Source organism: Carica papaya, chromosome 9 (assembly GCF_054855325.1).
Source record: "Carica papaya isolate Zhongbai chromosome 9, ASM5485532v1, whole genome shotgun sequence".
Classification (NCBI taxonomy): domain Eukaryota; kingdom Viridiplantae; phylum Streptophyta; class Magnoliopsida; order Brassicales; family Caricaceae; genus Carica; species Carica papaya.
The window spans coordinates 6,017,246-6,030,505 of NC_142317.1; the positions used below are offsets into that span (position 1 = coordinate 6,017,246).

General features: G+C 37.3%; 3 protein-coding genes across 8 annotated transcripts; 1 reads left to right on the plus strand and 2 right to left on the minus strand.

Moving 5' to 3' along the window:
- Window positions 1-811: 811 nt before the first annotated feature.
- LOC110820504 (uncharacterized) lies at window positions 812-5,023 on the minus strand. 4 transcript variants are annotated; one of them, XM_022049987.2, is made up of 6 exons: window positions 4,683-5,020; window positions 4,444-4,563; window positions 4,236-4,337; window positions 2,711-3,331; window positions 1,361-1,669; window positions 812-978 (listed from the first exon to the last, which is right to left on the minus strand). In XM_022049987.2, exons 1-6 carry the CDS (start codon window positions 4,845-4,847, stop codon window positions 967-969), a joined length of 1,329 nt encoding a protein of 442 aa, XP_021905679.2. In that variant the 5' UTR covers window positions 4,848-5,020; the 3' UTR covers window positions 812-966. The 4 variants fall into 4 exon arrangements, with proteins under 4 accessions (XP_021905679.2, XP_088067515.1, XP_088067514.1 ...); XM_088211389.1 differs by lacking the exon at window positions 812-978 and having other exon boundaries at window positions 1,216-1,669; window positions 4,236-4,334; window positions 4,683-5,019; XM_088211388.1 differs by lacking the exon at window positions 812-978 and having other exon boundaries at window positions 1,216-1,669; window positions 4,683-5,019.
- Window positions 5,024-5,169: 146 nt separating this feature from the next.
- LOC110820369 (glycine--tRNA ligase, mitochondrial 1) lies at window positions 5,170-11,194 on the plus strand. Of its 3 annotated transcripts, XR_015816324.1 has the most exons (10): window positions 5,170-5,921; window positions 6,323-6,705; window positions 6,832-6,949; window positions 7,093-7,287; window positions 7,386-7,610; window positions 7,808-7,867; window positions 7,961-8,041; window positions 8,965-9,406; window positions 10,040-10,351; window positions 10,720-11,194. XR_015816324.1 is itself a non-coding variant. In XM_088211383.1 (9 exons), the coding sequence occupies exons 1-9, from the start codon at window positions 5,541-5,543 to the stop codon at window positions 10,276-10,278; spliced, it is 2,124 nt and encodes a 707-aa protein (XP_088067509.1). In that variant the 5' UTR covers window positions 5,170-5,540; the 3' UTR covers window positions 10,279-10,480. The 3 variants fall into 3 exon arrangements, 2 of the variants coding, with proteins under 2 accessions (XP_088067509.1, XP_088067510.1); XM_088211383.1 differs by lacking the exon at window positions 10,720-11,194 and having other exon boundaries at window positions 10,040-10,480; XM_088211384.1 differs by lacking the exon at window positions 10,720-11,194 and having other exon boundaries at window positions 5,171-5,921; window positions 9,001-9,406; window positions 10,040-10,480.
- LFY (floral meristem identity control protein LEAFY) lies at window positions 10,649-13,156 on the minus strand. The gene is made up of 3 exons (XM_088211391.1): window positions 12,321-13,156; window positions 11,757-12,070; window positions 10,649-11,114 (listed from the first exon to the last, which is right to left on the minus strand). The coding sequence occupies exons 1-3, from the start codon at window positions 12,748-12,750 to the stop codon at window positions 10,755-10,757; spliced, it is 1,104 nt and encodes a 367-aa protein (XP_088067517.1). The 5' UTR covers window positions 12,751-13,156; the 3' UTR covers window positions 10,649-10,754.
- Between the last annotated feature and the right edge of the window lie 104 nt (window positions 13,157-13,260).

A 13,260-nucleotide genomic window follows, 5' to 3' on the forward strand; every position in this document is an offset into this window, starting at 1 on the left:
TACTATAAATTCAAAATTTTAATTATTGAATAAGATGTGCTTAAAATAGTAATGTTATATTTCATTTAAGTTTACCTTATCTTTACTTCATTCTAAGTTTTATTTATATTATACTTTACATTTTTGAATATGCAATTAAATAAACTTCACTCTTAATTTTGATTATGCAATTATGAGTTTATTTTTTTAGTTGACGAAAAATTACAAAAATATTAAATTAAACTGAATATATAATTGACTTGATAGAACAATGTTATTTTCTTTTGTGATTTTCATCTTGTATTCTTATTTATATTTCACAAAATTGAAATTTGAAGTAATTTCGTCCTAAATATTTTGTGTGAGTTAAATATTCATTTTTTTTGCTCTTTCACTCTAAATGTATACCTTAAAAATACATTCAACTCAAACTTACCATCTATCACATGATCATAACTAGGATAATCAAACACTCAATCTACAAGAACATATTTTCTATTTTATTTCCAACTGGGACTTTAGTTTACTTATGGATTGTATTCTTCCATTGAATAGTTCTTTTTTTTTTTACTTGTTTTAAATTTCTAAATATTATAATTTGGATATTCATGCATTATCTGGGGAGGAATTACCATATTAAGTTAGCCAATGTGTAATCCATTAGATACCACCTTGTTTGCTTTCTTTTATTTTGTAGGATAGTTTTCTTTCTCAATGAACTGAAGTTGCTTTCCTGAAAAAAATTACAAAATTTTCTTCCTGTTTTTTTTTTTTTTTTTTTTTTTTTTTTATCATAGATATAGAAAATTAGCTTAATTAATATAAATTACTAAAATTTATGGAAATTTCAAAGACTGAAAAATGTTGATAGAATTGATGAAACCAACTACAGGAGGAAATTCAATTTTACCTTAAAAGTGGGGTATGACAACGTAGCAAAATTATTCCGAGTCTTGTCTTTAAATTCGAATCTCCAGCTATAAATGATTATGGCAAACACTAATGGAAGAGAAGAGAAGAGAAGGGAAGAAAGGAGAGAATCAATTTAATGCAAAAAAAAAAGATATGTTAGTAAAAACTATTACTATGGATTGATGTATTAAAATTCAAACTAGAAAACTGCATCTCAAACAATCTTTTTTTATATCAGTTAAGAGTTATTCATTCCATAAAACGTAATTAATTTTTATAAAAAAAATATATATATATATATAAAATATTATCTTCACTTCACAATTTCAAAAAAGAGTTATTAGTCATAATGTCATTCATACGGCATCCATTATAGTTTTAAAAAAACACAAGCAAACAACAACAGAAAGAAAATGTGTTGTAAGTTGTAAACCAAGCATTTCTGTTTAATTGATCAAATTGGAATTACCTGAAGATCATTACGATATTCAGCACGGGCTGAAGATTTGTTGAACTTTATTGCTTGCCGATTAGCTGCCGAAGGTGATGAGCCCAAGGGAATCCGAGTATTGAAGAATTTGGTTTGAGGATTAAGCCGCGATTGAGACCGAGTAAGTGGCCTGTGAGAGACTTGTTTTACCTGTGTTGGCTTACTGTGCTTGTAATTAGGTGCAAAGCATTCCTTAGGACTCTCAAGTGGTAGATGTTTTCCTTTTTTCTCGAGTTGCCCCCAGAGTAATTTGTCATCATTTGCTTCACCTTTCTCCAATCCTACAGACTTCCAGAACAGAATAGAAGTCATCAGAACCTCATCCAATTGTGTTTCCCGCGCTTTAGCTCGTTGGGCTGTCACGTGCATGTCATTATTCTTTTAAGACAACCAGTGCAGCCATAGACATGAACTGCTTTTTAACAATCTAGTAAGAACCTTCATATATTTGGGATAATACTAAAAAGGAAAGAAACCTAAGAAACCTCATAATTTTGATAAATATGTGAAAACTCCAAATTCCACTTTATTTCTGGCTACGACACCAGAAAATTCAGTGAGAAAAAGACCATCAAAGAAGTTTTTTCACAACTTTTTCTGTATGTATTTGTAGCAAGGCAAATAATAGACAAGAAACACCATGACTAAAAGAACTTGGTTCTGGCTGCTGACCTCAACTAATGCTCAGAACTGGCAAGTGGCCACTTTAGAAGTCCCAATAGTTTGTTTAAGATTATAAACGAACTAATTTTTTCGTTAAAAAAAAAGAATAGAGAGAATTAGCTTTTTAGTTCTGCATCTAGCAATGGGAAACTGTTCATGAAAAGATCTTTTAGTTTTTATGTTTTATATCACAGAGTTTATAGAAAAATATGAATGTAACAGTTGAAAACGAAAGCAATATTTAAAAATTGATAGTCAAAATATGTTATGATTTTGAAGAGAAAAACAAATATTATTAATATTTTGTAGAAACTGTTTTTGTTTACACTGGAGTACTACACATATATATACCACCTACATGTTTTTATATATTAAAATGATAAATTTAACAAATGAAAACAATAAAATTAGGCAAATCCTGCTAAGTTACTTTGAAGTTACTTTGGTGAAACTTGGAGAGTACTTGAGGAATTTAAGGGAAGAGGGTTTACCACTAGGTTAACTTTTTAGCTGAATTTTTTACATCTGCACCTAATAAGTGTCTGAAGTGCACAATGAGTGATGGGACTCATAACTCAAACAAATCAGCTATTAGATGCAACACTTAAATTGAGCCATCAAAGATGACAAAGTTGTCAGTATTTACATGAGTGTTTAAGGACATACCTTGTGAGCAACAAAAGGTTCAGCAGCTTCTTTCCTTGCTTCAAGAAGCAACCCAAGACACCCTTTCATTCGTGTCACCCTATCTTCTGTCTGCTTCAACCTGCAGAGTGCCTTCATCTTATCCTCTTCTGCTATCCTAACCCTCTTTCTAGCTTCCTCCAATTCGAGTCTTCTAGCTCCCGTTGCTCTCTCTACCTCTTCCATAATAGTCATCAATCGTGCACATGTACCAATTTTTAAATCAGCTTTCAGGTTATTGACATACTTCACCATTGGATCACACATTTGCCCTGCTAAAGCCTGCATCAGGTTCTCTATACCATCCTCTACTGAACCAAGCACTACATTCATGTTATCAAATATGATTCGAAGAATCTTTAGTGAGGGGAGAAAGGTATCATGGTTTTGACTATGAAGAGCGGATATACAATGAATGGCTTTCTGGAAGAATTTGTGTAGGGATGCTCTATAATTGGCAAGGTTCTGGACCATGTCACTTTCATGGGAATTAACTTGGGTTTCAATTTTCTTAAGGATTTCAACAAGTTGTATCAGTTGCATTTGTTGTTTCTCCAAGAATTCTTTGCCTACTTTGGTGGCTTTAGCAGCATAGATATCCTCCTGTATAGTTGTAAAAGGGGTTGTTAACATTGCAGGGCATTTTTTTTGAAACAAAAAGAGAATGATATTCACAAGGCACGAAGTAGTGCCACCCAAGTACACGAACAATTTATCAAAAACTTTGCAGGAACAAATTTAGAGCAATTATACACCAAAAACCTATGAGGCTATGATGTTTTGCTACTGTTATGGCACATTCTAAGTGGCTCCAACTTGTCCACGTTTTGGTTACAAAGCAACATGGAAACTACAATATAAGAGCTATTTGAGTTGACCTTTTAGCTTATGCACAGGGCTTCTAACATCTGGTTTTTATATATACTCTAAAGACATAAGTTAAAATGTGTATAATTGAAGTATATTTTCACTTTGCTCAGAGAATAAGTATATTTCATTTTCCTCTGAACTTTGCGTATTAATCATTGGAGTAAAAAATACCTCTAAGTTGAAAAGTTGGTCAGATGATAAAATGACATGGAAAAAGTAATTTGATCGAAAACAAAGGTCATCTTCATAGCTTGTTAGCCGAAAGGAGAATACTAAACACCTGTATTGATTTTCTGGCAAAACGTCATGACCAGACACTCCCGTATCAGACGATATTGGATAAGAGTCGAACCAATATCAGAAGTAATTAATTCACTAGCATCACCATGGCTTGAATGACCAGACCAAGAAATTTAAGGAGTTAAGTTGCTCTAATGGGAGAAGGAAGGGCTAAATCGTGAATTAATTTGGAAATAATCAAACTGTCGGGATCAATCAGACTAATTCCATCTAATTGAATCAAAGATACGAAACTCCAGTGAACTTGAGCTCACACCATAAGATTGTTAACAATCAGTGAACAAATCATTCTCCGAATAACATCTCCCTTTAATTCAAAAGTTCAATTAGCCATTACCTCTGAACTACGAATATCATTTCTCTGGTCTGTATCTGCAGCAGTTGTCCGCAAAATCGGTGTTGAGTCGCATACGACAGCTTCCCTCTGGCCTTCCTGCTGCTAAAATTAATAGTTATTGGAAACATGTTTTAAGTGAGAAAGTTGCTAGTAATTTATACTTTCCTTGAAAGGGAGAGAACGCAGAGAATAATGAAACCAGAATTACGCGAAGGTAATCTGCATCAAAGAAAATGGTGGTGAATCTCCCCTCTTCAGCCATTTCCATAGTTTTCAAGCCAACCAGCTTCATCAATGGAGTCGCAAGAGAAGCGAAAACCTCCTTTGCCTTCCAAAAAATAATTGAAAAAAAATAAAAAGAAGAAAGAAAGAATTGTAAATTTGTAATTCGGAAAATGTAAGTAATTGGAGAAAATTCGAGAGGTCAACCAGAGATTAGAAGCTTACTTGAAGCAAACCATTCTCGATATGTGATTTGAGGTTGTGATGAGCGATCTTCACTTGCTCATGGCGCGAGACAAGATTCATTAGCTTCACACGAATCTCAGGCGTTGATTGAGATGCTTGTAACTGTAGCCTCCGTTGATGCCCCCTTTTTGGCGGGAAATCCATGGCAGCAGCAAAATTGAGTCGTAAGTTTTAATTATTTTCGTTTTTGTCAATCTTCTGTTTCCAATTCTTCTCTCTATCATGATCTCGCCAGTTTATGCATTGTGTGGCGTCTTCTAAACAGTAGGAAAAATACTTAAAAATTTGCGGGCTGTTAAAACTCAGAACCCTCCATAAGACCCTTCCTTTTAAGTAACCGTTCATTTTATTTTTCGTTTAAATTTAAATTTGATATTTTATGTTAATTTTATATTAATTTTAATAGATAACCATACTATTATTTATGTATTTAAATTATTCCGCATTACGGTCTACCATTTTTATACTACGCACTAGGGTATATCGCAGAATGCTCGAGAAATTGCAGGAGGGTATGAATCGTCTTGCTGACGGCTTCGTTTGAAAGTGATAGTAATGGCGACTGGTCGTATTCATCTTCTGTTTATTGCTGGATGAAATGAAAATATTTTTCTTAGTAGTAATTTATAAATTTAAACTATATTTTCTTTATTATAATCAAAATCATTCCTTTACTGTGGATTTTTTCATACGAAAATCATCGAAGTCCAAACGAAATGTTCCTTTCAAAAGATTGGAAAATTCCTCGACGGAATCACAGGACCGCCACTGAGATTCAAGATATTTCTTTCTTTCTTCTGATACAAAAGAATCAACTACGGATTCTCACTCTCCGTAATGGACGCTACTCAAGCAGAATCTCTACGCATGCTACTCGCCAACAAGGAAATGGAGGTAACGGCACAGGCGGGTGCTGTAAGTGAGCTGATGGCCGACGGCGCTGCTGAGGAGCTAATTGATGCCACTATTGAAGCCCTTAACACCTTGAAGGCCGAGAAGGTTTCCATAGCGCACCGCCTTCACGCTGCCGTCGTCCGCAGTAATGGCCAAGTTAGCGCCATCGACAGGGAGGCCTTCCGTCAAGCTGTCGTCAACACCCTCGAACGTCGTCTTTTCTATATCCCGGCCTTCAAGATCTATGGCGGCGTCGCTGGACTTTACGATTACGGTCCCCCTGGCTGTGCCGTCAAATCTAATGTTCTTGCTTTCTGGCGCCAGGTTAGTTTCTGAATTCTTCGTTTTGTACATGTGATGTATGTGCCTACTTATCTAGAAAAATTGCTTTCATATCCATAGCCAGTGGTTTTCGTTTTCTTCTTTCTGCATCATTTTTTGTTTGCTTAATGTGCTAAGTTTATTGATTTTGTTGCGAAATTGTTCAATGAAACAGTTGTTAGCGGCCTTATTTCCATTTACAATCCGTCAAAAAGCAAAAAGGAATTTTCCTAAACAGATGTAGAAATGGAATCTTCTGTTCCTTGTATTGATAGCAGGATGTGTGTTGTTTCTGGAGCTGTTAGTCAGTTTCATCTAAGCTTGTTACGCTCTACTTCGAAAGAAAATTTGAGTTGTTCTGGTTGTTTTTTGGATAATTTAAATTTTATTCTTTGGCTTTTCAGCATTTTGTTTTGGAAGAAAACATGTTAGAAGTGGATTGCCCATGCGTCACGCCAGAGATTGTATTGAAAGCATCAGGTCATGTGGACAAGTTTACTGACCTTATGGTCAAAGATGAAAAGACTGGTACTTGTTACCGTGCTGATCATTTGCTGAAGGATTTCTGCAAGGAGAAGCTTGAGAAGGATCCCACCATCACTGCCGAGAAGGTAGAAGAATTGAGGCATGTTCTTGCTGTCTTGGATGATCTCTCTGCTGAAGAATTGGGTGCAAAGATTAGGGAGTATGGCATTACTGCTCCAGATACTAAAAACCCTCTTTCTTCTCCCTATCCATTTAATCTAATGTTCCAAACATCAATTGGACCGTCTGGCTTGAGCTCGGGGTAAGGATTTTGTTTGGTCATCTGATAGAATACAATCTGAGATTCCTTCATATAACAACAAGTTTATCTGATACTGACAGACTGGTTTTGATGTTCGTGTGCTTATTCTGACGGATGATAACCCAGGTTTATGCGCCCTGAAACAGCACAAGGAATTTTCGTTAACTTCAAGGACCTGTACTACTATAATGGCAACAAACTACCTTTTGCAGCAGCTCAAATTGGTCAGGCTTTTAGAAATGAGGTACCAATTTTTTCCTTGTCACATGGTAGGATGCATTCATATGCCTCTTATGTTTGTGGTTGTCACTGGAATATATCATCATTAAGGGTGAAATGTTTTGCAGAATTAATTTTTGTAGCTTAAGCTCTTTCATCCAATTACAGATATCCCCGCGCCAAGGTCTGCTAAGAGTGCGTGAGTTTACACTGGCTGAGATTGAGCATTTTGTGGATCCTGATGACAAGACCCACCCAAAATTTTCTGATGTTGCAAACTTGGAGTTCCTTATGTTCCCCAGGGGAGACCAAGTATCTGGACACTCAGCAAGGAGAATATGCCTTGGCGAAGCAGTTTCAAAGGTTTGTTTCCTTTTGCCCCATGTTCTTTTGGTTTTACTATCTTTTCTCTCTCCCTTTCAGTTTTTTCTGACAATAGATTGGTTGTTCACTATTATTAGGGCATCGTCAATAATGAAACACTCGGCTATTTCATTGGAAGGGTGTATCTTTTCCTTACCCATCTTGGCATTGATAATGAGCGGCTACGTTTTCGGCAGCACCTGGCAAATGAGATGGCCCACTATGCTGCAGACTGCTGGGATGCTGAGATTGAATGTTCTTATGGCTGGATTGAGTGTGTTGGTATTGCAGATAGATCTGCCTATGATTTGGGAGCTCACACGGTGAGTAAGAGCGGTTAACAAGAACAGGACAAACTGATGTACAAGTTTTATCGTATCAGTTTTCTTTAATAGCAATAATAGATGTTTATGGTTCATTCTTTGTTACCATAAAGATGATGGTAACAAAGGGGAAGCAATTGAAATAATTTTTTCGTATTTATGCACATTTGCCAAGATTTCTATTTTCTGTCTGACAGAATAAAAGTGGTGTTCCCCTTGTGGCGCATGAAAAATTTGCTGAACCAAGAGAAGTCGAGGTATTTTTGTCAGCTATCTTAACTTCACTAGTTTCGTGAATTTTAATTACTTACTGATTAGAAGAAATTCATAATGAGCTGTGTATTTTCCAGAAAGTTGTTATTGCCCCTGTGAAAAAGGAGCTGGGCCTTGCATTTAAAGGGAATCAAAAGATGATTGTTGAAGCATTGGAGGTACATGATTAGTTGATTTTTTTTTTCCTGCAAAACAATAGTAATATTGAGTATATTATCTCAAGCTAAATGATAAACATTTCTTTGTAACTTCTGTTATTATTTTGGCATAGAATGGTTAATTTCTCCTTGAATTTTCTCAGTTTTGTTGGTAGCTTAACATCCTACATTCTTGAAAAGTAATAATTCATATTGGTTAATCGTCTTGGGTCGTGAGAGAGAGAGAGGCCTGCTTCTGGCACTGACATGTTGAAGTGCTGCCCTTCAGCCGATTGTCTATGAATTATAGAAGTTAAGAACTTGGCTCTGCTTTTACATTGTGCCTAGTTGACTTTGTTTTTCTTTTTCTTTTTCTTTTGTTTTTGCTATTTGTTGCAGTGAATTGTGGTAGCATTCCAAAAGCTCAACCTAACATTAGAAAATTAGGGTACTTTTTTAAAAAAAAAATTCACAGTTAAGCTCTCTGTTCTGAACTTCTCTTCCACTGCAAATAAAGATTATTTCTTCCTTAATTTGTATGCACAGCACCTTAGAAGAAGAGTATCTACTAAGCACTGAACTCCTTTTGCCAAAAAGTTATAAACATGAAAAGAATTTCATAAAATCACTTCCTAAACTTATATATATATATATATGTTACATACATAAAAACATGTATTATGGTATGTGTTTGTGTGATAGTCAAGTATAAACAAATGTCTGTTTCCTGAAAACATTAAGAATAAATATTTATTCCCTCAAATTCGTGCTGCAATGTTACCATCATCTTCTCAATATTATTTTCATTTTCAAATACCCCACATGCTTAAAATATAAATATATGAAATTTGAAAAATAATAAAAATATTTTCATGTACAAATAAAAGCCTATAGATTCTAAATTTTGCTTTTGTTTCAGTTTTTAATTCTCATGAAAATTGAAGATCGAGCAAAGCCACTCTTTTACCTGTTATATGCAGGCCATGAGTGAAAAGGAAGCAATGGAAATGAAAAGTTATCTGGAGTCCAAGGAAGAAATGCCGATCTATGTCTGTACTCTTGGGAAGTATGTCACAGTAAAGAAAAACATGGTGCATATCTCCAAGGAGAAAAAGAAGGAACACAAGAGGGTTTTCACACCATCAGTGATAGAACCATCATTTGGTATTGGGAGGATAATCTACTGTCTTTATGAGCATTGTTTCTACACCAGGCCTAGCAAGGGTGGAGATGAACAGTTAAATGTTTTCCGCTTTCCTCCACTTGTGGCACCTATCAAATGCACTGTATTCCCACTGGTACAGAATCAACAATATGAGGAAGTTGCCAAACACATTGCTAAATCATTGACTGCTGCTGGAATCTCCTATAAGATTGATGTGACAGGTATGCAACTTGAAGAATATATGACCACCCTTAACATTTCTTTTTCCTTGTTCACAATTTTTACTTTTTTCTTGGTCAATTGATAAGCGGGTTCATTCAAGTAATTTGGCAAAAATTAAAGAGGTCTAATTTCAAACCACTATGATGTCAAAGAGGCCTGCATTATAGAGCCCAGTGGAACTGAACATTGTCTTTTTGGCCCTGTGTCTGTAAATCCCTTGGTCTAGATCATATTATCACAAGGGTTTTGAATTTTTTTGCCTTTAAAGTAGACATGCAGTGCAGAAGTCGAGGGCAGTTTTTCAAACGTTCAGTCATAAACTCTACTTTTCAGTAATCGTGAACTGAGCTGCATTTACAGGTTAATCCCACACTGGTCCCTAAACCGTCATCTACCCATTCCTGGTAGAATTTTTTAAGACATGCACAATTAGAGATGGAGCTGTTTATGGTTAGAAATAAGCATAGATTTAAGGAAGGCCCATCTGTCCCTGCTTCTACCATCACATTTGCAACAAATTTATATGGTGAAGAGGTGAAGCGATGTCTCCATGCTAATGTCAAAATATGCAAACAGTCATTATTTCATTAAGATGAACATTCATTTGCTGAGATACATTACTTGAAACTCAGGTACATCAATAGGCAAGCGATATGCAAGAACAGATGAACTCGGAGTTCCATTTGCCATCACGGTTGATTCAACTTCCTCAGTGACAATCCGGGAGAGGGACAGCAAAGTTCAAATCCGTGTTAGTGTGGACAAAGTAGCAAATGTGATAAAAAAAGTTACTGAAGCTCAGAGCACTTGGGATAAGATGCTATTCAAATACAATACTGCATCCTCCCTGCAGACTGAGGAATCAAAATGAAAAAGCTTCTAGTTCTATTTTCACGTGCACAAGGATTGAAGATCCGTCACCATGGGAAAAACAAAATATAAATGTATGTTATTCTTTTTCTCTTTCCTAACTTCTATACTTTCTTCTAGCGATTAAACACAGTTCCGTGACTTGTTTCTTGTTATTGCATAACCATTATCTTATTTTAACTAAACGTAAACACATTTATGCATCTTGTTTCTTGTTTTGTGCTGCTCAGTAATAGGCAGCAGGAACCTGATATTTGATAATCCCAGAGTGTCATGATTCCATTGTTAAAATATTAGGGGCCAGAGGGAAGTGAAAAAGTAGACAGTAAATAGCTAGCTACCAACATTGAAAGCATGGAATACAAATAGTATAAAGTAAATACTATTATGATTATTACTATAGGGATGTTAATTGAACCATTACATACTCCATATCCACTAGAACTATTACAGCCCGATCTGTATGTAATAAAAGCATTAGAATGGAAGATGATGAGCAGCCGCGGAGGTAGAAGCAATGGCAGTATTATTGCGCTCGGCATGGCAAAGTTGGCGAAGCTTGTTGGGGACATACCAAATGGCAAGACGAGGATGTGCATTGAAAATGGCATCAATGTCCCAACCTTGGCGTGCTGCAATGGCGACAAGAGGCTTATAACACGCCTGTCTCCACGACCCTACATTTTCTCCTCTCTCCTTAAATGCTGTCCTCAACGCATTTGATTCCTCCTCGTCAAGACAGTGTAAAGCGTAGCAGTGCACATAGTGTCGCATTTTTGGCTTGTTTATATAACTCGCCCCAGCTTTCTTTGCATATCTAAACACCTGGTTCGTCACCTGTGTATTCATACATTAATTAGTTGTCAACTTTATTTTTTAGATTTACAAAAATTTAATCAAATACCGATTAATTATTAGGTTGAGAATTGAGAATTATCTTATCCTAGTCATGAAGAGACCAGATTGACCAGTGGGTTTATTTAGGATGGTGAGGAGACTCATCAATACCCAAAATGCAAAAGAGTTGAGTCTGTTTATATCGTTACAATAAAGAAGCTGTCAAAACCAGAACTCGACACTTCGGCGTACGGTGAGAAAAATGAAACCAAACACTTTTGACAGCAAATAATTAAAACGACAAGGGTAACAATTAAAACGACCACCCCAACCAAAGGACTCTCTGCAACTTACGGCCACGTTGATGGACCCACTGGCCTCCGTACGTGGCGCGACTTGTCACGCTTTCTTTGGAACAGCTGGCTACCACCCTCCCCCCAACCTCACTGGCCGATTTCAAAGATTCCAATAGGGGCGATGCCGCCCATGCTTAGGGTGCTCATGCCTCACGTGTCAGCCTGGCACGTGCTCGAAAACTTTGCAGCAGGAGCCAGTGGGTTCCCCCAATGGACGGTTCAGATCATAGAATCACGGTGGACATACACGAATGTTAAGCAATAGTGTTTAGTAGGGGATTAGTACCTTCGTGGGACACTTTTCTCCTCGCTCCTTGGCGATGTTCTGGACTTGGATCAAGAAGTCACGACACTGCTCGTACAAGTGGAAGAGATAATCAAGGCCATTTTTTTTGCCACGTGCCACCTCCCCAGGCTCTGTCACGATGAAAGGGTGCTCGCGCTGTCTCTCGCTTCCACCACCGTTTTCCTCCTCCTGCTCCTCCTCACCCACCACCTTTCTCCGCCGCTGCTTTTTCTTCCCCGGCCCAACCTCCCATATCGTACCTCCCCCGCTCCCCGCCGCCTCCTTCTCCTGCTGCACCGGCTCCTCTGATAACCCTGCCCCCCGCCCGCCATATTTTACATCAAATAAACCACGTAAATATATACATATATATATGTGTATACTCGCAGATACAGACACAGACACACACATAGTACGTTCTTCTTCAGATATATATACGTATATATGTATGATATCCAGCTATGTGTGTATGTATATAGCATGCAACAAGAAAGTTGGTATGTTTATTTCACAGTTTATTCCATGTATACGTGTGTGTATATGTATATATGAATATATACAGACCTTCCTGGGAGAGAGCATCGAGAGCGTGGGTAGTGTCAGTAGAGAGGGTCTGTCTTCTTCTGGAATCGTCGTCGTCAAGCCGCCTCCTTTCAGCGCGAACAGCAGCCTTAATCCCATACCTCTCTCCCACCAGAAGCTCCCACCTAAAAATCTGGCTCAAGCTGTTCATCATCTCGTCCAGTTCCTCATCCTTCATATCCACCAGCGTGCTAGCCGTGAAACCCAGCTCGGCGATCTTCGCAGCGGTGAAGTACCTGATGCCGTAATCTTGAAAAAGCTCCTCTAGACCACCCAGCTCCCTCGGCCTCACTCCGTACGCCGCCTGCGTAGGCGCCGCAGCTACCGCCTCCAGCAACCTGACTGGCGCCTGCACTATTCCCCTCGTTGGGTCCCACTTGAACAAGCTGGAAGAAAAGCCGTCTGGATCCATTAAGCAATTCTCTATGTTTAGACACTTGTTTGAGGAAGAGTTGGCAAATTGTTGGCTGTTTGGGGTTTGCTAGCAGCTACTACTACTAATATAAAGACAGACTTTTTGGGATTCCAAAACTGCCCTTGCAGGATCAACTGGGTCGGGTATATATACATATATATATGTATATAATATGTGGAGGGGAGTGAAATCGAAGGGAGAGAAGAGGGAAGTAGTGGGTTTATGATGCTTTGTTGGGACTTTGACAGTTGGAGGAAGCAAAGGAGTCAGAAATCTATAGTTTGTTTGCAGGGACATTCTTTGAATTGGGGGGTCATGTGAATCCAGTTACCCACTCACATTTCGATACGTATGCATCTAAAATCATTAGCAATTTTACTTGTATCATCTATCATCTCTTATCTTCCTGCCAAATATATATATATATATTTCAAGAAAAATATATGAATTCTGAAACAATAATAATAATAAATGTTCATTATATTATATATTAATATATTGAGGTTC